Source organism: Falco punctatus, assembly GCF_963210335.1.
Source record: "Falco punctatus genome assembly, chromosome: 1".
In the NCBI taxonomy this organism is placed as follows: Eukaryota; Metazoa; Chordata; class Aves; order Falconiformes; family Falconidae; genus Falco; species Falco punctatus.
Genome location: NC_137580.1, coordinates 122638865 through 122665289, shown reverse-complemented (window position 1 = coordinate 122665289; position 26425 = coordinate 122638865). Strand labels below are relative to the sequence as shown.

General features: G+C 43.5%; 1 protein-coding gene across 2 annotated transcripts in view; it reads right to left on the bottom strand.

Moving 5' to 3' along the window:
• RAB11FIP4 (RAB11 family interacting protein 4) overlaps positions 1-25236 on the bottom strand; it is a 177402-nt gene extending 152166 nt beyond the window's left edge. For both annotated transcript variants that reach the window (XM_080380991.1, XM_080380992.1), the window contains exon 1: positions 15652-25236. In XM_080380991.1, the coding sequence (XP_080237117.1) occupies positions 15652-15795 (144 nt within the window). In that variant the 5' untranslated portion in view covers positions 15796-25236. The remainder of the gene's footprint in view (positions 1-15651) is intronic.
• Between the last annotated feature and the right edge of the window lie 1189 nt (positions 25237-26425).

The following is a 26425-nucleotide window of genomic DNA, read 5'->3' as shown; positions in this document are numbered from 1 at the left end:
ACCCATCAGTGTCTGGCTATATTTATGCAGAGGAGGAGGAGCAGTTGTGCAGGCTGTAATAGACCTCCCTGCAACAATGCCGTTGTTAAAGGGATCTTCCCCTGCCTTTTAGAAACCTAACACCTTTTTTTTTTTCTTTTTTGCTGTTTTTTTTTTTTTTTTTTCTTTGTATTGGTGGATTTTCAGCACAAGTAATGGAGCTTCTTACCAAGCTTGTCAGCATCATGAACTTTGGAACTGCAGCGCTGTACTATCAGTGAAACATCAGAAGCTCCCAGTTGCACATGGATCATCAGCTCAACTTTCATAACAATGTGTTTCTCATTTTTCCCTACTTTAGGAAGCGTTACCCATCAGCAGCAGTCCTGGTGTTGGTAATAAAGTTGCTGTGGCAGGCTAATGCATGTTACACTTCATCCAGACATATTCCGTATCAGCCCTGTCACCTCTTTGACTTCATCATCAGCTGTAAGTCTTGGCACAAGCAAAAGCAGTGCAAGGCTGTACCAAGGAGAACTCTACTGAGGTGCTGCGTAGACCTTTTTTGATTAAAGATTTTCACAGTGCTGTCAAATCTTTATTTTTATTTTTATCCAGCTACCTTGAATTCAATTTTCAAATTAATTCCACAGACAGCTTTGGCAAGAAATCTCTATTGCAAGCAAAAATATCAAACTTAAAACACTTCACAGCCATGTTGTAGGCTATTCTTAACCTGGGTAACTTTGAACCAGCACCTTTATTTACCTTCCCCACCACTCTTGTGAACAGTATTTCAAACAGCAACAGATTAGGAATTATTACAGGATGCTGAGTCACTCAGCAGAGCCCAGGAAAGTCTGATGCATTTCTTGACTGGTTCCTGCACGAGCATGAGCTCTACTGTGCAAATCAATGTCATGACTCTCACTGACACAGGTTTTTACCACCTTGAAGCTTGTATCTGATCATGGGAACACAGGGGTGCTGTCTTCTTTGGCATGAGTTTAGTTGATAAGTGTTCCACTAAATACTTCTTGTTAATGAGCAGATTTCAGGATTGATGAACCACCTTGCAATTAATCAGAATCAAAGATAATCTCTTTTGCAACAAAGCAAAAACACATTTGCTGGGAGATAGTTTCCCCAGAAACAATGTGGGCTTATTGTTTATTATCTGCCTAGTGTTTGTGCCAAAAGTTCTAGAGTACAGTCCACCCCAGGCTGTACAAATTAAGAACAAAATTCCTCTCACCTTGAAGAGCCCATAACCCAACACATATACAGAAGACTATACCCAAGAGGAGAAAAAATCCTGATTTTCTCAGAAGCCACTTGCAATTCTGGGTATGCTGAACAAGACATTTAAGAAAAATGAGTTTCAGGATTGCTGAGCATTTCATCCTAAAAGAAAAACGGAGTCTGGTGCTGCCTCTCTGCCTGCAGGGCTAGGGCGAGTAATTGCTCCCAGATTCTCCCAGTGTCTGTAAGCCATGAGAGATTTCAAATGCCCTTCTCTGACACATGTGCAACTCCATCTGATGTCTACAAATACTGCTAAGAGGACAACATGCTCTGCGCATTAATACAGCATGATAAAACCTGTCTTCTGGAGCCACCAGTTAGCATATAGCACTGTTGCATTCCTATTAGCAACAGCAAAGAGGGGAAAAAACCCCAGGGATCAGAGCAGCAGGATCTACCACTCCAAGACACTCTTTTTTGTATCAACACTTGCTAAGTGAGAGCCAAGGCTGTAGGAATCTTAAGCCTTTGTTTTAGATCTCCTACCATGTGGCAGACCCTGAATATTCATTACTTATTAAAAGCTTTGAAAGTGTAAATTCATCCCACAATAAAGTGAACTGGTTTATTCACACAGCTGAGTCACATTCACTTACAGCCTGCGACCTAAATCTATTAATCCCGCACAGACCAATTTAAAAAAAAAAAAAAAGTCTTTTTAATTTTGGTAATATCAGTTGAACAAAGGTGAATATTTTAAAATTGTGTGTGGTGTTTCTTTAAAGCAGTGGCTGACACACAGATAAAGCACTGTACTAAGCCTGCCTTCCTTGCTGGTCCCAAGAAGTGGTGCAGATGCTGCTTATGTTATCTGGCATGTGGTGACCCATTTAACAGAGCCTTCACAAAATCTTCATGGGAATCACATCAGCTCTTTAATAAGATCTCAGAAGCGCCAAGCAGCAGATATCATGGAAACCTCACCTAAAGAGAACAATAACTCCCTCATTAATAACAGAAAGCACAACAGCCAGTTTTGACAGTGGGGAAAATTGCTCTGTTGAGAACAACACGTTATTGAGTCTAGCACCTCCTGGGTGCTAGAAGCTTTTTCCTAGGGCCACATTAAAATTTCACTAAGACTGTCTCTACTTGGGGAAATAAAAATCACATTTTCAAAAATGACTGGAGCTTTTTGGAGTCACTGACTTTCAGCAGAATTAGAGAAGCAGTTTGGGGGGGTTACATTTAAAATGCCATCAAAATGTAATCTTTTAATAGCTTCTCCTTTCCTCCCCATCTGATAACCTATAACATCCCCTGAGTTCATTGCTGATATCATAAATAGCCCCATGAGCTCCTGTAGGAAGAATGAGTTTTTGAAAGGTTGAAGTTCAGTCCTGTGCTGAAACTGCCATCACAATCTAATTACAGTGTGCACTGAGCACACATTTTGTGTCTTAAAATCAATTTCCACTCCAAGCTGGCAGCTTACTCCTAGAAATTAGTTCTTGCATGTGGGTATTAAGACATACACACACAAACATACTTAAATAGTGTAAACACTGATACCCTGTTTTACAGCCTCATGCATTTCACCTGTATTTCCTTTGTATTCATTCACTGCTGTCCATCTGTTTGCAATCTATCTGTTTGAGAACATCCTTCTTTCCCCTTCCCACTGGGATCCTTCTGCCCAGATCATTGAGAAACCACAGGTTTGTGTTGCTGGTGGTACAAATCAGCATTATTGACAGCAGGTTCACCAAAATTAAGCAGGAATAATGACTAACACACTGATTGTAAAATGGGTAAGTTCCTATCAGTAGCAAACAAGGGAGAGAAAATATCGAAAAAAGAGAAATAACGGTATTCAGTTAATTAGAGAAATGCCTTCTGTGACGGGCATACTTGCTAGTCAGTGAATGACACAAGCTCCTAAAACACTGTGAATTTTAAAGTAGTTAATTACACAGTGTGAGAAGGGAAAGAAAGGTACCAGCTCAATGAGGTCAGATCACACAGGCACCTTCAAAGCACACCAGGAACGCCCTTCTGGTGTCTCACTTCTTCATACCAAATCCTCAGAATAAAAGGCCAGTTCTGCACCTTTGCCTCTGCAGGCACTCCAGAGGATGCTCAGCTTGGTGTCATTGGCTCAGGACCATCTCTGATGAAGCCAACCACAGTGAATCCAAGAGTCCCTTCAGCCATTCTGTGCCATACAGGAGTCTGGAAGATGAACCTGATGCTCATATCTCATCACAGAACAAAGTGAAGGGGGCGGGGGACGATGTGGACGGGTGCAAAATCAGACCCAGTGTTTCACAAATCCATGGCAACTCTTCCCCCTGTTAAAAAGGTATTTGAAATGTGTCTCTTCACACTTCTTCCACAAAATAGAGACACTAGCAATTTCTTGCTATGAGAGGAGAGTCTACACTCCTACTCTCTTCATCCTGTACTGTAAATCCAGGGAATTAGTGCTACAGAATAGTGCAACATCTACAAAATGCAAGCAATGGCAAGCACTGAATTAGGAGAAGTGCCATTGAACAGAACATATTGCTAAAGAACTGCTGCAGCAGCCAACTGCAATAAACCCAAAGGTGATTTATAGCCACATTATTCCACCAACTCAATCAAGCAAGCTTTTCACCTGAAATGTTGTGTAAATCACTTGTGCTTATTACCACTTAGACCAACTCCTCCAAAGCTCCATTCCCTTCCAAACAGGTGCTGATATGCTGTAACATTGCTAGAGCTAACTGAACACCACCAGTTAAACGGGAGACACCCACCAAAAAGCACAAGCAGTGACAAGTCCAAAACTGAAGCTGACCCGGAAGAAGGAAGGAATACACTGGGAGAGTAACACAGCAGGGCCAGAACGTCATGCATTACTTCAAATAGTTTCCACCAAAACACAGCACCCAGACAGAGCTGTGATGCTGTGGAATAACAGTGGTGATTACAGTCCGTTCATTATGCATTCCCTTGAGGCATCATTGATTCTCACCCATTAAATATCCCTGCTGCATGGTGCCCTCCTCCTCCTCCTGTTCTGTGGCCCCAGGCACCAGACCGAGAGCAGTAATTTGGCCCAGCATGTGCCAATGTGCGGAATATTCAGTGCCCACCCTAAAAGAAGAGCTGATACAGAAGATCACCAACCTCTACCAGCTGCTGCACCTGCTCAGGGAGCAGCGTGGTTCATTCACACCAAGAATAAATCAGAAGTACCAAGAGGATGCTTCCACACAGCAGGATGTCAAGTTTCTGAAAATGTATTTAGAATGCCATGGAGGAAAGAAAACTATTGCTGGGGGAAAAAAAAAAATGTAGTTCACAATAGTTATACCAGGTTTAAAAGAAAAACACAGTAAGAGAAATCACATGGCCAATGTACAAAGAAAAAGCAGTATGTGCCTTGTAGTTCTGGCAAAATGAAAGTAGTTTGTGAATTTTTTACCTTTTCCTGAGGTTACCTGGGTGACTACCTAAATCAAGAAACAAATTATTTGCACCTGCCAGCATTTGCACCAGGACAGTAACTTGACCTATGCCAAACTCACTGTACACAGCAAATTATCTTTTCATCCATTGGAAAGACATCATGAGCTTGATTAGAGCCAAAGCTTCCAATCTGGCTGATAGATATCCAGAAATCCTCTACATTACCAGGAGAGTCGTCCAGCGAGGTGACTACTAGGACAGTTGTGAGGTGGTAGATTATTAACAGAGAGAGCAATCTGTCACCACCAAAGCAGCCCTGGCATACAGATGTATTCACCTACAAATTTAGACTTTCCCATATGATAGTTGTCAACAGCAGACTGTTGAAACCAGTTTCATTCTCTAAACAAGACACATTGGACTGTCTGATTGGGAGCAAATATCACAGCACTTTCCAGTAAATGTGTTTAACTGTGAAAAGAGCTTGCATTGGGTAAGGGGCACACAATTCCCAGGTGAGAAGGAAAGATGCAGTTTTCCTCTGTGGAAACTTCCATGCCTTGTAATTGCTTAGTAAGAAAGCAAAACTGACATTATCAAAGCTCCTTTGAAGATGTATCCCAAAACACTCCTCAATTCCTTATTTTCAAACAATCCCAAAGAAAACTGAGGAATTAAACATACAATTCACTCTTTACACTGGAGGCTAAAATTCACAAATTTCACCAATGTCTGGCTGCAGTAAATTAAGTCAGACTTCATTTGCTCAAGACCAGGGAATGATCAGGCAACTGTGATCATGAGCTATGAAAACCAATAGCCAAATAAACAATTAATGAGCCAAAATCCTACGCTGTCTTGTACCACACTTTTATCCTGCTTCCTGCACAGATGTTCTTTTCCTAGAGTTTACATTCTTCTAGGCTTTTACATAGCTTGGCATTATCAATGGTTTTGCTTTACCTGTTGCTTTATTTTCCCCACAGCTCTGGATAACCGCAGGCTGAACATAACTCAAATTAGGCAGAGGAGAGATGTACTGAATAGTAGATTTTCTCTTCCTCCTACATCCACAAAGTCTCCGCACTTACTCAATACATAACTTGCTAAATAATTGATTTTTCAGCTTTCTCTCCAAGTAACTGAAATCAAAACGTATTTTTTCATGTTTCTCAGAAGAAAACAGAAAAAAAATGCTTTATGTTGAGCAAAATCTTATGTTTCAGAGCATTTTCACTTGTTGTTTGCCAAATATTTCAATTTAAATTTTGTCAATAAAAAGCTAACTTCAAATGGATACAAACAAGATATCATACTTTTAAAAAATCCAAAAGGAGACGTTAATTACATTCCGTCCTTTTTAAGGCAAAAAGAATTTGCTAAACATCTGAAATTTTAGGATTTTTTTTTCCCCACTCTTCACACAAAAACCAGACTCAGGGTCTATATGTTATTTGCCAAAAGAAGAGAGGAAGAAAACATCAGCATCAGCTGAGACACTGTTAGATGGTTCTGTATTGCTGAGATGCTGACATGCTCCAAATGAGCCAACACTTTAAGTTTCTCAGCACTGAATAAATGCATAATTAATTGTATACATCCTACCATAATAATTTTATGTTGTCAACACATATGTCTGTTGTCAGATCTGTCTGACAACAGGAGGGAACACACAGGTTTGAAGTGAGTTGCCAACCTCTATAGAGTATGCCTGTGGCAGAGTTAGGATACTCCTGATTTGGAACAGCTTTGCCTGCATTGTTTTTTTCATCATGAAAAAGAATTACCTGATGGAAAAAAAACCCTAAAGACACCCACTCAGAAAAGCAGAAACATTATTCAACATTCCAGTTCTTGTTAGACCAAAGCAAACACACAGCTTCAGAGCACTCTCATCAAGGTGTTATCTTTAGCCCTCCCAGCAGCATTAGGTTCCTCAAAAAAAGTCAATGGGCCAGTGTAGTAGTTCTTTGGCACTGTTTTTCCCTGAGATTCCCCTTTAACAACAAATGCAAAACACTTTCCCTTCTGTTCTACAAAGCTATCCTATCTGCTGGCTCTGCTAACAAATGTCAATTTACTGCAGCATGACAACATCTGTATTTACCTAAAGTTGCTGCACGCATACCTGAAGAATAGTTTAAGTTCAGGATCCAGTTGTTACTACACACATGCCTCAGACTAAATCCTCAAATCAATGCCCTCACTCTGTACAGCACTGCAATCTGCCTCTGATGTTGAAGGTCCTACCTTGAAGTTGCTGCTCGGGTCTGTCCCTCCACTCACTGAGCGCAGCTCTCCTGTGGACAGATCCAGTCTATCAAATTAGCACTCTTTGCCCAGGCACAACTGGATGTGGTGGTGCATGGATCCAGAGGAAAGCACAAGGTTATATAGCAGTTGTTACGGAGGCTGCATAAAGCCTGAAATAGTACTGTGTAAAAATTACGCTCCCATGAAATACACTTTTATGCGATACAAGATGGCTTTGCTCCCATTCCAACACATCTCCTCTCATGACCCTCCCAGTTCAAACAGGCTGGCCCAGCAGCCAACACGAGGCCATCCCAGCTTGACAAGGCTGTCGGCTAGCTCATGGCCACATTACATGCCCAGATGCACCGCTGAACACAACAGCTGCCATGCCGGCCAACCAACACAGCAATTCAACCAGGGCGCTCAAGAGCACAATGTTCTTAAAATGGGAATGAAAGCAGCCACGACACCTAGACAGGGTAACTACAGGCTCCCATCTTCTCCAGGCTGGATGCAAAGGGGGTCTGTTCCATACCACTGGCCACAAGCTAGTGCTTTGTCTGTTGTATGACGAACATCAAAACCACAGAATAAACCAGCAACAGAAACAGCAACAAAGCTAGTCCTTACTACCTGGCTGCAAATGCTAGCCAGTCACATTCGCTTACGCCACACAATGGTCACACTGCCGAATTCAATGAAATGACCAATTCCCTGGGTCAAAATGCCAAACCTGCTCTCACTGATGCTTGGAAAGAACCGCAGAATCTCCTTCTTACTAGATCCCTTTTCCTTTCATTAGCACCCCACATCCCTAGGAGCCCTCCATGGCTGCCTTTAGCCCTCTTCCCAGCAGTCTCTATTGTATTTTGACACAACACCACACCAATCCAGCACACAAGAGACTCCTGCAACAAAATTTTTCTAATGAGAGTCCTACAGCTTTCTACTGTTCCCAGCAGCTAACAACACCAAGAAAGGCGGCTTTCACACCATTACCAGAGGATTCTGTACTACTTTATGGTGACAGAATATACTGTTGCACAGGGACAAAAGGGTAAGTGCCAACAATTACAAATGGTCTCTGTGTTGACATCTCTGTGCCATTTCAATTTCTGTATTGCCATTAGCTACTGTATCTAACATATACATCACATGGTTTAATTGGGTATAATACCTTTATAGCAACTTGCCACAAAAACAGTGAAATCACCAATATTTTAGGACAGTTTCTCAACTCTATTAATACTTGCAAACATATGGACAAAGCTGTTGTATCTGCACATTCGTTTGGATTTTTTATCACAACAACAGAAGCATCATTGGAAAAGAATATCCCATGTTCCAAAATCCATCTGAATCCCATTAGGAAGGGTCAGTTTATCCAGAAGGGATGGAACCACACCAGAATGTCTTCACTGTCCCATTGCAAATCTTCACAATAAGCCAGGCACTGAGGATGTCCAGAATGACCCACATGCAGGGAAAACTATGAAGCATGCTTTATCAGCAAATTTGCAGCAGGTACACCAGGAATGTGCCCCAGTTTGGAACATCACGAAACACTGCCACAGGCTGAATATCTGCTATAGAAAATGACTCCTTGCAAGCTTCCTATCCAAGGACTGCTTGCAGGAGTGCTGTACCAGGAGTCGGCTTCTCTGTTGGAGGCCAGCGTGACACAGGCTGCTGCGGGGCAGCAGGGAATGGCTCTGTTCTCTAAGGAAAGCCCTGAACCGAGAGTGGAAAAAAGAGAAGTTTGACAATGAATGTGCACGTGTGATGTTATGGAACAATTGAGAAGATACATACTTGTGCATCAAAATGTAGAAAATTTAAAACTGCCACCACTCTAGAGGAACAAGTAGGTTTGGTTGACACCTCTCATTCCACCAAGCCAACAGCCTCTCCACTCCACAACAGACAATTCAGTACCTTTCCTTCTAATTTTAGGAAACTTAACAGAGAAAAGTCTCTAGCATTTCTAAACTTTTCACTTGACCTAAAGCCATAACACTATACCCAAACTAAATTCTCAAAGCAGCTTTAAAATCTAAAGAGTATATTGTAATTTTTCCAGGTCTCTGCCCTGTGCATTGACCCTGTCTCCCTTGCAGTATTTTGACCCCACAGTTCACTCCTGTCACTCACTCTGGGGCCAAACATACCACAGGATTGAACTGGACACAAGGCTTAGGAAGGAGCCCTACTATTTTTGGTTTTAACTGCACAAAATATGTGAAAACACTTGCATTCCCTCCAAGCAAGACCCTTCAGTTACATCTTCAGTAAAAAGGAACCGAGATGAATTACACAGTGCTTTGTTTACACTCACATTGCTGTTGTAAAACCATATGTTATAGTACTAGTGATTGTGTCTGACGCTCTCTTTTATCATTCATGTACTCAATCACACCCTGCACTGAGTTAACTACATTCACCACATGGATGGGTATTTATTCAGAAGCCTATGCAAGTATCTAGGTCTGAGATCATGTGTGTCTCCTGAAATACTGTGTATTTTAAGAACTGTTAGAACTTCAACTCTAGCTCCTGAGCAGACTGTCTGATTCAAAAATCAAATCCGGGATTTTAAAATGTTTGTGAATATTAGCATTAAAATCAAATAAAATTAATAGGAAACTATATTGTCAACTACACAGAGAATTAAAACAATCACATTTACTTATCTAAACATTGATTTTTTCCACTTTGTTGCTGTAAAACCACTGCTGCTGAGCATGAGTCAATTGTGCTAAATTGTAGGTTAACGATGCAATTTAGAAACCAAGAAAAATTCTGTATTGGGGATCACCCCCACAAATACTATATGGCAGTGGCTTGTTTGCAGCAATTTTGTACAAGTCACTTCTCAAAGCTTAACTCATATTAAAGAAATAAAATCGGTATGTGATGGAAATCTGAAATCCTCCCTAGGATTTGCAAGACCAAATTTCTGGAGAACAAGCAGACATGCAACAGACAAAGAATATAAATTTCACAACTTAACAGCATGGATTGAATCAGGCATGGAGAAGGGGGAAAGGGAGAAGACTTTACATAAATATCTGGTCTTGCTAGGCCACTGAATCTTTTAACTTTACCAGTTACATATGGTACCTTCCATACTGTACACAAAAGATGCAGTACTCTCTTCTATGCTTGATCCATATGCTAACTTTTTTCTTTACTTTCGTGTTTAATAAGACAACACAGTATCACTGTACCTGTAGTAAATGCAAACACAGTAGTTATAAACCACAGTCATTTAAATATCAAGAATTGCTATCAAAATTGTTTGCCTTTCTGTCAGGCATTAAGAATTTACTATTTCAGATCACTGACTTGTATGGCAAAACAGCCACAATCAATTCTTAACTATACATATAACCCCCTCAGAGCTCTTACCTCTGAAATACAAACATATTACATAATGTATTAAACTCATGAATGCACAGCAAACCTACCGCTTCTCTCTTCATAACAGTGTTTCAGAAAATGTTTGATTAACAGTAAGTACTAAGCTTGCTTTATGTCAGCTGTTTAGAAATACATGCTTAGTTTCAGGATATACCAAAAGGTTACTTTAAACATATTGCTGCTAGTTTGTATTGAATTAGGAAGGCTACAGTGACTGTACCTTGACTAATCCATGAACTAAGTATCCCACTATGCCATTTCAGAACTGCATTTTTTCCAAGTCACTGTAAATGATATGAAATATCTGGGTCATTAGCAAACACAGTTTTAAGGAGCCTAAACGTGTGGCAGCCTTGCTGCTACCTAGAGAACACCATCACACTGGAGTGCTCATTGCATCCTCACTACATCTAGGCAAATATTTTATTTGTTCTTTCAGTAATTATTTCCAGGAAAAGCAAAGAAGAAAGAAGTCATAACTCTCTTCTGCCTCCATTATGAGAATGGCAGTATCACCTGGTAACACCCTGATATTTTCATTTAAATGTCTCAGTGCCAAATTCTCCTTTTCTCGTGGCTGGTAATAAGTCCAGAGCACACTGCACATTGTCAAGAAAGTATGCATTAGCCTCTGTCATCATGCACTTTGATGTAAATTTGCAGTGATTCCATTAATTTCTGGGTGCAACTCTGAACTGCAACACTACAATTAGGAGCCTGAGATTCACCCAGACCATTCAGACAGACTCCATGCTGTCATGCAGTGAAATTACACTCCTGCTGTTTACAGGACAAGCTAGTATGGGGTCGCTACAGTAGAAGGGCTGTGTTTAGAGGGTGACTCCATCAGGTGTCCCTGGGAGACATCTGAGAACAGGCCAAAATGGACCATCAGGAGCGTCATTAAACTCAGCCAGCAGCCACGATCTACTACCTAGGCTACTAGGTACCTACTTGAGGCTGTCGTCTTTAATTTCTGCCCAGAATGGGGATGAATGGAAGCGACTAAAATTAGCAACAAACATCTCCCTATTTCAGTCGTTTCTTTTGGCCAGAAAGTTTCATTTGTTCACGTGAAATATGTGAACTTGTTTTCAGCTACCTCTGTTCTACCGCTAGTAAACCATCGATGGACTTCAAGTGAATTACTGTCTACTCACAAGGATAACTGATATTGGCCTACCAATTCTATTAGCTGCTCAAGTTTCCTCTCAGGTGGGACACTGCTTCAAGTTAATCTCACTGTGACAAAGACTACTGTCTATGCACCTGTATAGTTTGCACACCTCCAAGAGGTGATTACGTACCTCAAAAAGGAGTCATCAACATGTTCAGCATGTTTCACTTGTTGCTGAAAGCTGAATGTAGAGTTTAAATAGAATCTGGCATAATGAAACATCAACTGGCACTATCCTGAAATACACATTCACACAATCTGGTGCCAGAACTGGGGCTTGCTGAACATGTCACTCACAATGCTCCTAGACACTTGGCTGTTAGCGCAACTATCTTCCCAGTGAAAGGGAACCAGATGGTGAGTGACTCTTGGCATTTTTCAATGTTATGTGAAGTGTTTCTTCAGCTAGTGAGTACATGCCATCCAGTCAAGTCGCTTTGGCAACAGCTCTTCACATCTTTCTTCAGATTTCTCCACAAACGACAAACAGACCATTCAACAGGAAAGCAAGGCCCAAGCCTGCTGTTTTTAAGCACTGAACCAAAAGTCTCAGCTAGGCGTTTCTGTTGTCAGTGGAGACAAAGAAGCACATCTAAGGCTTTATTTCATCCCTGGGTCCTGCTACACCCTCCAAGCATTCAATTGCTCATCAATGACCATGGAGAAAGATTAGTTTAGACAACTCCGTTAAATGCCCTCAATCAAGACGGGATAAACAGAGGCCAAAATGCCAAAGTGCTTAAAAGCACAGGCAAGCAGTGCTCAACAGCTAGCCTGGTCTGCTATTAATTCACGCAACACAGCAGGAATTGAGAGACACGATTCTGCTCCTGGCTTGCCAAAATAACATGGCCAAGTCATTTCTTCCTCTAGTTGAACCACATGCCTGGTAGGGCAAAGCAAAGGTTCGCAAGCAAACTTGCTAGAAGTGCTTCCGCAGCCAAAACACCTTACCTAAACAGCTGCGCTCAGGCACTCGGCGTTCTGCTGCAGTGGACTCTCCATGAATGACTACATGGCAAGAAGAGGATTTCAGTGTGCATGGGAAAGGCAGAACGGAATGAGTTACAGTAGTGATGGTGCAGTCTTAAAGAAGAATAGCATCGAGCTACTAAAAGCAGAGCCCTCAAAAGTCCACTAAAAGTAAAACAGTGAAAAATTTTATCCGAAATGTTAAAGTTTATTTCACTGTGCAGGTAAGGACTGCTTTGTTTGAACAGAAAGCTGCTGCCTTGCTGCAACATTTTGCCTTGGGGCAGTTTTCAGACAGTTGTTATCCTTCAGGAATGATAAATTTCAGCATGGTGACTACACACACCACACACAAAGAAGAAAGAAAAAGGAAATGCACAGAAAAACTAGAAAAAGCTAAATGCCAGACACAAGAATTTACAGACTCCAAGCTCTGGATGGCAGTGGCCCCAAGGATGTACAGAAGAGGTGGAAAGCTGCATGTATCAGGTATTATCATTTCATAAACATGACCCAGGGCTACTGTTGGTAAGAGTCAGAATTATTCAGGCCACAATGCTACAAAATAGGATCCTTCCTGTGGCCAGATGAATTACATAAACAGAGGGAGCATATAACTTACACAGGATGGCAAAGCAATCTTTCACCAATGCCAGTGGAAAGATTTCTTTTGAATGTAAAGGGAGCTGAGGTGGATAAGTATCAAGAAGTATAGCATGTTCAAATTATACTTAATTTTCAATGACAGTAAGTATGTTCTAGTGTGCTAAAGGGAACTCCTCTCTAGTAGTGTCTCCTCACTTTAATTTCATGAGATGCGTTCCTGCACAGAGCTTATTAGGTTCCTGCAGATGCAAGGTTGAAAGCACCATGCTATGTGAGAGAATAGATTCTCACCGTCTCCAAACATCAACTGATTCATCACACAAAGTTCATTTTTAACATGACTTAAAACCAAACTAGCTCACCTACAGTGGTTGTTCTACAGTAAATCTGCACTTGGAAAACTGATTCTGTATTTCCCTAGCAAGCCTCTTTTGGTGATTTACAAATCCCATTTAATGAGTTGACATATGCTCCTTTGAAGTCAAGGAACTGCCAGCCAATGACTACAATACACACAGGGAAGCAAACCAGAACAAGTTTATTATAACCCTGATAGATATATAGATAAGACTTCTCTGTCACAGTTTTGAAAACATCTTATTGAACACTACCAGTTACAACTGAGCAAAATACAAAGGATGCATTTCTCATCACTGGTAATCTCTCCTGTGCCTGCCCAGTAAGCCATCACATCCTGAAACCTGGCTACTACCACCGATGAGTGGCACTTTTTCTACTGCCGTCATTGTTGAGATTTCCAGTTTTCTCTTTCTTTCCATCGCATTATTTTCCAACTAATACGCTCCAATTCACTCTAAGCTTATGAGATCACCACCTGAACCCTCCTTTGCATCTTACAGAACCTGCTCCCCTCTCCCAACCTTAAGAGATTTCTAAGACAGAAGGAGGACTGTTACACTCATCAATGCCATCCTGCTGCAAAACAGGCAGTAGAATTTCACCAGTCTTCCTCAGTGCTGCAAGAGACAGCCACTGATCTGCCTCTGAATAAATGCAGCAGTGCAAAAAGCAATTCTGATGCCGTGTATCTGGCAGTAAGGATTTAAAAATACTTCTGCTAGTTTATATAGAATTACAAAACTTAACCAGGAGACAAATAAAATCAGAAGTCAATAAAGCTATCTACTGTTACTCATTTCTCCTCCTCATTTTTCTTGTTAAAAAAAGTAACTCCATCATCTCATTAAGAAAATGTTTAACAGACCTGTGCCTATCTGCAAGCAATAAGCCTTCTGTCTCCTGGTCTTCTGCTTTCATTCACAAGCTGTGTTTCATTACCAGCAGTAGGCCAAAAATAAGTAATTTGCTCCAACAATTACTGTGAATTCACTCTGGTTTTGCTGCCTTTTTGGCAACCCTTTATAAACTACCACTTTATCAGCTCCTCACATTAATTTGTTTTATTGTACTTTAAAAGGTCAGCTGATACTGGTTTTCTGAATCCTGTCTTAGTCCCAATGCCCCTCCACCTGCCCAGCACCCAAAACAGCTGGGACATATTGTGAAGCATTGAACAGTTAAGTGCAATATCCTGGGAGTTCTCCTAGGAAAAGCAAGCATTTCTTGCTGGTTAATCTTCTTGGAGCTGCAGCCTCCGATTCAATCACTTAAGGGAACTGTTTCAAACCCAATGCATGTTACTACCCTCATAGACACTGGCCTGAATCCTGCTCTCATTTACACTGATGTCACGGCTCTACAGTGGTCCCACTGACGCAACGGCTCCACTGAGACCAGTGGCGCGACTCCAGATTTACGCTGTGTCACTGAAGGGCTGGATGGAGTCCTCGCTTCCAGCCCATCACCTGGAGGTTTCAGGGTTCACCTGGGCTGGTGCCTCCCTCGCTGCTGTACTCCACCAGCTGGCGGGCAGGCCTGGCAGCCCCCGCTGCGGCTCCCTCAGCCCGGGGCTTTGCTCCCAGTACCCCACCAAGCCTGGGACCCCAGTAAGGACGCAGTCCAGCCAGGGCGGAGAAAACCCATGCTGTCACCAGAATAAATACACCTCCCCAAAAGGCACCGAGACCCCCGAGCACCCCTGGCACCTGGACGGCCCGGGGGAGCAGGATCGGCCCCTCCACCCCAGGGGACCGGGAGCCAGGTCAGCCCGGGGGATCTGGGCCGCCCTGAGGGACGGGGGAGGCTCCGGGCCCCCCTGAGGGAAGGAGGGCTCTGGGCCGTCTTCAGGGAGGACTGCGGGAAAGGGGGAGGACGGCTGGGTGGCCCTGAGGGAAAGCGGCTCCAGGCCGCCATGGGGACAGCTCTGGGACCCCCTGAGGGGCGGGGGGGGGTCCGAGCCGCCCTGCCAGGAGAGGGTCTGGGCCGCTCTGAGGGGCGGAGGCGGGTGGGTCCCAAAGGGACGGGGGGAATCCGGGCCGCCATGAGGGAAGGTGGGTGACGGGGCGCCCCGGGTGGTCCCGGCGGGGCCTGGCCAGGCAGAGCCGGGGCCGCGGGCCGCGGGGCGGGCGCAGCAGGTGAAAGTTGCGCGGCTGCAGGGGCGGGACCGGGGGGCCACTCACCTCATCCCCTTGGCCGAACTGCAGCCCCAGGGCGACGAAGTGCTCCACCCGGATGAAGCCGTCCGCATCCTCGTCGCACACGTCGAAAACCTCCTTGAGCTTCCGCAGGAATCGCAGCAGGCTCGCCGGCTCCATCGCGGGCATTAGCTGGAGGCCGGCGGCACGGCCGCGGCCGCAGCAGCCATGATCACCCGCGCCTTCAGCGGGTGCGTGACATCAGCTCTGGGGAGCGGGAGGGACGGCGAGAAGGAGGGAGGGATGGAGGAGAGCGGAGGGAGGACGCGAGCCGCGGGCGGAGGGAGGGAGCGAGGGAAGGGAGAACAATAGGGCAGAGCTGGAGGATGGGGAGGGAGAGGGAGGGGTGGTGGGATCCGTGCTCGGCAGGGGCGGGGCCGCCGCCAGGGGGCGCCGCCGCGAGGGGAGAGGCGCCGCCGGGGCCGGGCGGGAGGCGGCGGGAAGCGGCCGCGCAGCCCGGCGGGGCGAGGTGCGAGAGCGACCACCCTGCGGGGGGGCAGGAGCGACGGTTTGGGGGCAGCACCGATGCGGAGTTCCCCTGGGATGCAGAATCGCCCCAGGGAGGGAATGGGGAAGGGGCAGCGAGGGAGGCAGGATGAAGACACCAGGGACAGCGGGCCTGGCACCCCTGGGTTCCTTCCCTGGCTGTGACAGAGCCATTCGCGGTCCCTTCGCTGCCCCGCTCCTCAGTCCGCCTCCCCACCACCTCAGATAAAACACCAGTCACATTATAAATTTCCCTGAAAAAGCCATTGATCCTGGTGTGAAAAGGTCCAGGCTAGCGGGAGAAAAACAGAGCGTGAAGAGTTAAGGGGCAATTAAGGAAAAGGAGGACAAGCAGCTTCACCTGCTTCACTGAGCTCAAGTGAGCAGGCAGAGGCACCCCTGTGGCTGGGGCTGGCTCAGAACAGGCACTGCTCACCCGGGCTTTAATGAGACACAGCTGATAACCAAGGGATGTCCCTGCCTGTGCAGGATTCCGCATTAAAGCCTTCTGCAACTGCTGTGCTCCATAGCTGGGTTTTAATTTGATCTCTGCTCTGTCCCCCTTTTTCAGTCTTTTGGACTGCTTTTGAAGCCCATAGCCAGGAGCTGCCAGAGGGAAGACCAGGAATGGTTCTGGTTCCTGCATTGTGCCTCAGATCAGGAATGCTGGGACAACACCCTGGGGAGGAAGGAGCACTGGCCAAGTCAGGCTCAGGTACTTACTGCCTCTGCCAGCACGTGCCCACTGTGGCTGCTGAGCACAGGTGACCGTCCATCACCGAGTGGTGTTCTGCAGGTGATTGATATAGCTGTCCATCTTAAATGACCATGGAAGTGCAGCAGGTTTTGAACTGAGACAGTATCCATTCATTTGCTTCTTGCAGTAAGAGAGGTCCACATGGCCCTTGGCAACCTGAAAATCCCATGATTGCAGCAAGCTAGTCAAATTAATCTCTTTTCTCGGAACCAATAGGGGTGCTCTCCTCAGGAAGTTTTGTTTCTCTGAGCACATGTCTCTTATGTGCAAATTCAGGGTTTGGGAAGAAGCTGACTTGACAGCCCTGTAGGTTGTAAGTCAGCTGTCAATCAACAACAGAGTGACAGCACACACTGCACTAGCAATACAGCTCCCCACATATCAGCCCTCCGACACAGAGATAAGGAGCTGGTCCCAGAGCTTCTGCCACCTTGAACTTCCTTTAGTTTTACAACAAACATGGAGGAGTTCTCCTTTTGCCTCACTGATGTACAAAAGGGCCTTTCCAGACTGGAAAAATACCAAAGTGTGGAGATCACATACGAGCCTTGGGAAGCAAAGAATTTATGAAGAAATGTGAGGAAATCTGAAAGAGGAAAGGGTAGCAAAATATTTGATCAGCAAACTTCTCTGAAGTTACCTAGTTAGAGCAGGATTCTTAGGACATGGGGACATTTAGCTGTTATCTCAGCACCCGTCAACTCATCTTCATGTTACGTGGGGACCGAGCTTAGCACACCCATCAGGGGCACCTACTCCAAGTATTCAAAAATCTGTGAGCTGATACCCCTCAGAGCTGTGGAAAGCACATGTGTGGAATCAGCTGCTGTTAGTCTAACTGCTCTAAAGTGGAATTCAGCCTCTTCAAAGCTTCAGAGCACAACTGTGTCACTGTTCCACCTTGATTGCTGAAATTGCCTCAGTGCCTCCTCACACCCTCCAGCTCACCTCTCTGTGTGCAGGTGGGCAGTGGTAGTCTCAGACAGAGAAGTGGAGTCACACCAAATATTATGGGGAGAGGAAAAAAAAAAAAGGAATACTTATTCACATTTGCCATGACCAGAGGAAGAATTTCCACAGTGCAGAGGGATAATGCTCTGTCTTGTGGATTCCAGTTAATTTCCACTGGTTCTGCTTCATCTTCTAGTGGAGGAAGAAGGAGCATCATTTAGATACACAAGTAAGTGGCAACATAGATTTAAACAAAACCTGTCTGCATTAGAATCTGTGTAATTCTTGCATTAATCTGTAAGGGTGGGGGTTGCAGGAGAAGAGGAAAAAAAGCTCCAAGTATAGACGCTACAGTTTGGGGAGTTAGTACTTAAGCCTGAGGACTGCCACAGACAGCCTGAGTGCCAGAAAGCTCTGGAATCAAGCCGACAGGAGAGCTGAAGAGGCTATAGAAGCTGTCATTGTAGACAGCTGAATATTTTGAGCAAAAATCTGACAGCTGGGAGATGATTTGACAGCACTGAACACAGGAGAATTGGGATCTGAGATGCTGTCAGTAAAGGTCCAGGATCTGAAAACTAGCGGTGCCCTAAGTGTGCTGAAGTCAGGACACTGAGCTGTGCACCATGTGCAAACATGCCACACACTTGCTGGGCAACTGCACTGGCAAGGTACAGTTTGTAAAGTCGAATCAAGGAGGAGGTCAATTTTTATTGCCAGTGGATGTAGCTGGCATTACTCCTTGCTGATCTCTGCTTCTCCAGGTCTATGTAGAACATGTCTGCTAATAACAGTGGGCTATTTTTCCTTACTGGTATTATATCAAAATACTTGTTTAATCGGAGATCTTTGGCAACTTCTTCATTTGACACATGCACTATGTGGAAAAAATATTTTACATTCTGCAAATCTAGTTTTCTGGACTTGAAATATGACTAGCGGTGGTGCTACCATATTTGCCTGTTAAAAATAAATCGTCCAAGAGGAAACATTTCATTGAATATCACAGGCCATGGCTGTCATTTGCAGGACTTCTTTAAAATCAGCTGCTTTTCCATCAGTGTCACTTCCACTTACATAGCAAATTCTAATCCAGTGCCAGAAACAGCATTTAAGGAGTGCATTCCCCAAGGCTGATGACCTCATCTACAATTCTGGTTGTGTTCCAGCATATTGGAGCAATATCGAGACCCAGCTTCTCAGAACAGCTTCATAGCACAATTTCTCTTTATAGTATACACAATGTAACCCTCTGTCCTGGTTTTGGCTGGGATAGTTAATTTTCTTCTTAGTAGCTGGTACAGGTACAATACTATGTTTTGGATTTAGTATGAGCATAACTGTAACACACAGATGTTTTCGTTGTTGCCAAATAGTGCTTACGCCAAGGCAAGGACTTTCCACTTCGCCATGCTCTGCCAATGAGGAGGCGCACAAGAAGCAGGGAGAAGCAGAGCCAGGACAGCTGACCTGAACTGGCCAGGATATTCCATACCATAGAAAGTCATGCTCAGTATATAAACTGGGGGGAGTTGGCCGGGGGCCACTGATCACTGCACAACGACTGCCTGGGCATTGTTCAGCAGGTGATGAGCAATTGTATCATGCATCACTTTTTTTTTTTCCTTGGGTTCAATTTCCCTCTCTTTCTCTCTCCTTTTCATTATAATTGTTATTATTATTATATTTTACTTTATTTCAATTACTAAGTTGTTCTTATCTCAACCCTCAAGTTTTACTACCTTTTTCCAAATCTCCTCCCCATCCCAATAGGGACTGGAGGGTGCACGAGTGGCTGCATGATACTTAGCTACCAGCTGGGATTAAACCAGGATACCCTCATTGAATGTCTGGCTTGCAATAGTCTTCCTGTGTTTTGAATCAAATCCTGTTTCCCATTCAATTCTGTAGCTCCGATTAGCAACATAAAAGAGAATATCCAACTGATAAAGCATATCTGTTAAGTGTTATAAAGAACAAGTAACAGGCAGCAAGAACTAGCCCTGCCTGAAAACTTAACAAACATTACTTGAGGTAATGTAGTTTTCTCAGGCTAGCTTAATTAAATATGGCACAAAAGCAAGATACTTGATTCTTTTACTGCCATTTTCTTTAATCTTTTTTTCTGTGATATGAACACAAAAAACCTTACAAATTTTGAGGAAACGTTTCAACAAGCAAGAATCTTCCTTTCAAATTTTCTAGTTGCTAATGGACCTCACCTTGTAAAAGTTTTAGTGGTTTAATTTTACATAGCATGAAAATTCTTGCTTGATTTTACCAGCACCCTTACCAGATTATGAATTAAGTACGTGCATAACTGCTAGATGAGCCTAGCTGGACAGCTAACTGCAGTTACCTCAGCAAACACACCACTGCCTTGTTTCTTCTTACAACATGCTACTACCCTCAGAGACGTTGATCAAAAAGTTCTAGGGATAGGCAGGGAATATACCACTTGCAAAAGTGCCTGCGTAAGTACAAACCACAGTATCAAATGGTACGTTCTGCTTAAAGCAGGCTAATTTAGCTGCCTTGTTGTAACTTGGATTGTGCTCCCAAAGACCAAAATACCTGTTGTTATGAAGTTATTGCTAAAATCAAGTAATCCTCTTTACTGGTTCACATAAACCATTTCCACTGTGAATTCATAGGACCAAACTCGTGTTTCCAAGTGGTGGCCAGGTTTCCAGGGCCAGCACCAGGAGCGCGGCTGCAGGCGCCAGCGTGTCCCCACGGTCTCCTTACGCCACCCAGTGGCCAGCTATCTCACTGCACGTTTGTCCTCAGCCAAGAGAACGGCCACCTTGCGCGGGGCAGCAAGATGAGGCTACTGTGGCTGGTAAGAAAAATATTACGTAAAACAAGGTGAATGAGTAGTATGAGATAAAGCAAGTTTTCTTCCAGTTCCAAGAAGTCCCACAGTCCTCCAAATGCCCTGGGACCAAACCTCTTTTTGGTACGTTCCAGAAGCCTCCCTGCTGCCTTCTCCTAGGGAAAAGACAGTACCTGTCAACTTTCCTCTGATGAGCTCTAAGTAGTTGGGTAGACTTACATTTGCCTCAGATTACAATGTGCAATGGCACTGGGCAACCTCCTGAAAGCATTAATGATGCTAGAATGCATCCAGCAGCTACCAGGCTACCAGGTCATTTCTGTCTCTTAGTGCTTCAGGAAGAGATCTTCACTCCTTCACAAGAGATTCTCGGTACAATGAAATGTTTAAGACTCCAAGACAATCATGTAAATAGGACACCTAGTGTAGTAGTTACAGTCGTTATTTTCAACTTATACCCCCAAAAGAGCTGTCAAGAGACACACAAACATCCCTCTCTGGCTCTAACAAGCAAACAACATTAACAGACCTAAGCCCCAGATTCTTGAAGGGAAACTTTTTTTTCCTTTCCTCCGTCAATTTATTAAAAAATAAAATAAAATAATCTAGCAGCTGTTAAAGACTAAGGATGCACCAGCCAGTGTATTCTCTTTAAGTTAACTCACCCATAACAGTATATGAACTGTTCAGTAAGTTATCCCTTACTGCTTCAAATAGTTTCTAAAATTTTACTTATTTTGTCCTATCCAAGATGGACTATACATCTGAATAAGTATCTTCCATCTGCAATTTTATTACAGCTGACTACAGGAATGTAATTCCCAGATATTGCTGTATTTAGCAAGATCTGGGACAAAACAATAAAATTAGAACATAATACACCATACTGATGCTAAAGCCAAACAGTGATTACTTGTTGTGTCTTGAAACAGATTGTGTGAGATGAGTCTGAGTTGGCTGACTAATGGGAGGTAAAGGGCAGAACAAAAATACTTATGCAAGAGAATGTAGGTGCAGCATCATTACTGCTGTGACCATCAATGGACCAACCTGGCTGTGGGGCTAACGGTGATAATAAGCACGGTCTTGCTGTTTCGAAGACACACTGCAACCAGCTTGCTTGTAACAAACAGTGCTGAAAAGGACATTTTTAGGAACAGAGAAGCAATTAGAAAAGCAGCTTAACCAGGCTGGTTCTAGCAGCCTTTAATTACCTTCAAAAATGATTGTGGTAGGCATTATCAAATTACTGATTACAGCTTGCAGATGGAACTATTCCAGCTGTCTCACGCTTAGACAATTCACAGCATTTTAAAATTGATACAACCCTATTCATCACAGTATCTACCTATAAATTTTGGTAATTAAATGGAGGATAAAAATTAGGGGAGAACAGAAATGAACTCCTGGATTTGAATCGGCTTCAATAAAAGTATGATTTTTGCCTCCCTGCCATACAGTCACTCTGGCCTTATTTGTGCAAGTCCCCTCTGAGTTTGCAGCTGCTTTTGCCAACATGACATCCAAGTGAATGTTTTGGATGAGCAAGTTCTACATCCTAAACCCCTGCCTCACCACAGGGTACTTTGGGTTCGGATTTGTGCAAGGTATTAGATGGAAATAGCGAACAGCAGAGCCACAGAGACATTTGCTGGAAGTGGGTATTATTTGGATGTTTTTGGTTTTCTGAGATGCCCCAGCCTCCTCCCTGCAGTATTGTAGCACAGAATAAACAGAAAACCAAAGCTCTGGACCACAAAAGTACTGAAGTGGAAAGCCCCCTTTCCGAGCTGAGACCTGATACACTAATCTCAAGCCAGATTGTCTGCAGTGCTTGCCCAGTCCCTGGAACAGTGGGCACGGAGGGATTATTGTCTGGCTGACTGTTCCAGAGGTCCCTGTCATAGGGCAAATCTTTTTGTAGTCCATCTCTTGCTTTCCAGTTTGTGGGAGCACCCAACACCGACAGCTAGCTACGATAAATTAGCACAATGCCATGCCCCTTTAGTGCCTTCCCCCCCCGCCCCCCAACATCTAGTAGGTTACTGGGAGAAGGGGCTGGGAGGGGCAGAGAGAAGAAAAGAAAAAGGCAAAGTATGCTTTAGACTATGTCCTGAAGACTAACTTTTTAGGGCTATTTCAGACCAAGGCTGGAAATTCTGAAGTCCCCTATGGGACATGGCCTGCCAGTATTCCCATCTGTTTTAGACCATTGGTATGGTTAGTGCATTAATTCTGCAAATACTTTGCTAATGCTAGCCACTGAATTATATCACTTATCAGATACAAGGGAAGAGTAATGGTCAGTATATGAAAATTGTAAGGATGCTTTGCTTTCCTTGGAAATATTTTAGGTGAGGGGTTTGTAAACTGAGATCGGTTGGAAACCACTGCATTAGGCCATTCATGCTAACACACCTCTACTCCCACAGATAAACATCAAGCATAGTTCCCTATTACTTCAATCACCAGCCACAGTTGGGAGAAAGAAAAAAAATATCCCCCTGAAACAGTGACAAAATGGTACATTTGTTCCTCCACAAGAGCTAAAGCTATTCTGTAACTACCACATCTATTACAGAGCAAATGCCAAAACCAGTTTTCAGAGAAACCTTGTGAGGGTGAACTGTGCTCTAAATTCTTACTATTCCTTCATCACTGTCTGTAGGTCTGATAAATTACTACTCCCTTCCTGAATCCCTTCTGGAAAAACACAAATATACCCCAGAGTTCAGAAGTGACACACACAAATTGTGCTGCCATACAGCAGAACGTTTACAGGATAACAGACATAACATGACAGTGAGGAAGTGCTCCAAGATCTCCATCCTGCCTCAGTACACAGGTGTGTTGTGGCTTTGAATCCTCAGATAAGCAGATGTTATAACATTTAAAAATGTTCATCTTCTGAAAAAAGATAAACACACAGCTACATGCCCACCATTAAGCCTCAAACTTCAAAAACATAAAATTGATGAGCATTATGTGCCAAATTCGCTTTAGAAATAGCTTGTGTTACGCACTTTTCCTGCGGCAAATGTATTCTATGCCAGGTTAGTTCCATTAGACACAAATATGTGCCTGCACAGATACCCTATGGTAGCAAATGGAGCAGGTCTCTTGGCCCCTGCGTTCATCTGTCCACAACAGTCTCAACCTCTACTGCATAGGAACAGCTGTAAAGGCCAGACCAAAGGTCCATCTGTCCTGTATCGTCTGTGCACCTGTGACTATGAGGCACTGGTATACACTGTGGATGCACAGTGGATGCATCAAGTGAGCCTTCCCCATTATATCCTCCCAGATCCAGCAAAATAGAAAGGAAAAAACCAGAGACACCTGTTTATCAAAGTGGGTAACTTTTAGGTTTGTCTAGTTTAGAAAATGTAGTTATAGAAAGCCAAAAATGTTTGTGCTGAGTTACTGATTTTTAACACAGTTAGACTTGTTTCTATGAAAATGGATGATTCAACTGATGGAGCAAAACAAGTCAGTGGCTCTCTGGCCATCTACACAATCAAAGCCTGCAGCTGCAGAGGACAGAGTTTTCTTTTGACTGATCCAGCACCTGTAAAAAATCTTACTAATATCTAGAATGATTCAATCTAATGGATTTGCCAAGCAAGAGCCCTTATCTGGAAATAGCATACTACATGAAATCAAAATGGATAAAGTATGCCACTACTAATCAGATACACAGCAGAACCTGAACTCCTTTTAAAGCAACTGATTTCTTACAGCAGATGCTTACAGCATCTGCTGGACAGCTGACCTACCTTTCTGATGATCTAGGGCTGCAAGATGCCAGCTACAAGGCATTTAGTGAAATAAAGGGAAGGAATCTTCCCTGATATTAAAGGATTGCTGCTTTTTTGTTGTTGTTTGCATTTAAATGGATGCTATTTAAAAGCCTGTCTTCATGGGCAAGTATTTTTATTCTAACATGTTTAGATTTGGCATAGCCCCCAAAACCAACAAATCATTACCACTAGCCTTCTTGAAACCATTCTTTTTCCTCATAAGCCATCTCTCTGCCAACAGAAAAACCTGCAGAACTAAAACAAAGCAGGACAAGAAACAGATGTCTCTGGCCTATCACTAAGCACAGGCTCTAGGCAACGTGAATGAATGTCCTATTTGATAAAGAAGCATAAGAACAGCAGCAAATGCTGCTTTCTGGAGATACCATCTTCTCATTTTTTCCCTCTGTCAAGCCCTATAGTATTAGTTGTTCAGGCATAATACAAAGTATTGTACATAACAGGATTCAGGACTACAAGCCAACCCAAACTGTCCAGGCTCAGACACTTACTTGCTTGGCAAGTTATTTGAAGATACTCAAAGGATGCAGATTTACACATCTCGAGGACCCTCCTCTCATTCATCTAACGTTCAACAAGAAAGAGAATAGAAACAATTGCTGGTTTGATTCTGCCTAGCCATTCTGGATTGTCCTTCCTGCTCCGAAGGAGTGCATTTTGTGGAAAGGGTGAGAGGGGGTGCAGTTCCCAGTGCATGTGCTCCTTACCATGCAATGCAGTCATGGGGAAGAGCACACATCTGTACACTTCCCTCTCAAGCGTGGCTTTATCTGCTCCCATTGGCAGGGGCTTTACATTGAAAAGCCAAAACAGAAAAGATGTGATTTTCAAGCAGTGAAATCGATTTGATGCTGAAGAAAGATGAATTAGACCTACTGCATTTATTGAAAAAACATGTTCTAAAAAAAATAATCTGTATTTGCGTTGCTGAACTTCTCAAGAATACAGTTCAAGCAAAGAACACAAAGCAGCAATTATTAGATGCCAAAACTCCAGCTGCTAGGTGAGTGCATGTGTTTACATAGCATCGTGTCTGTCCTTGCTAAGCCAACACTATCAGACATTTCATGACAGTTTCAGTTGCTGGAGTAATTGAGGGGTTGCTATTTATTTAGGATTCTGACAACTGGAACAAGCTCTTGTGCCTCCTATCAGACACCAATAAGCAACCATCACTTTGTGCTCCATAGCAGAAGTCAAATGATGCCTGACCAAGTCTCCTCTTGACTGTGTACTATATAAACCAAATGTTTCAAAAGAACAGGTCTTTGCAAGACTTAAAAAAAGCTCTAAAAAAAGTATGGATCAAGGTATTGGTTCTAGCTTGTATATCCTTCTTTTAAACACTGCCATTATCTTTCAGAATTACACTGTTATTGCTCAGATAATGCTCTCCTTTTCCACTCTCCAGGCTGAGCTCAGAAGGTTTTAAGAGGCTTCTGTCCATTAGGACTCTCTTCTGTACAAGAAGAGGGTATTAACAGGGCTCCTGCTTCAGCATACAGGAAAGCAGGAATTCCTGCTGGATGTGCTTCAGGCAAAGTTTGAGTAATGGTCACTGAAGACAAAATAAGAAACTAACGATCAGATGAGAAAAATCAAATCCTCCTCTGTGCATGCATGTGTCTGTGTGTTTTTCTCTCTCCATAGCACAGAATCTTGGATCCTAACTCAGGCAGCTCAGTAAGATGAGATGGACTGTAACTGCTCTAGGACAGGTCCTCTATCTTAGCATCTCCATGTCTTCAGCTTGTAATCCAGCCAGGTGACTCAAGCAGAGGCCTGAGGACAAAGGAAGGAACGCTCCATGGCCTCATGAAACAGTTCGCTCTCAGAGAGGAACAAACAGATCTATCAGGATTCAAATCAGTTTTAGCCTTGGTGTGTGAACAGACAAGAGAGCATTCA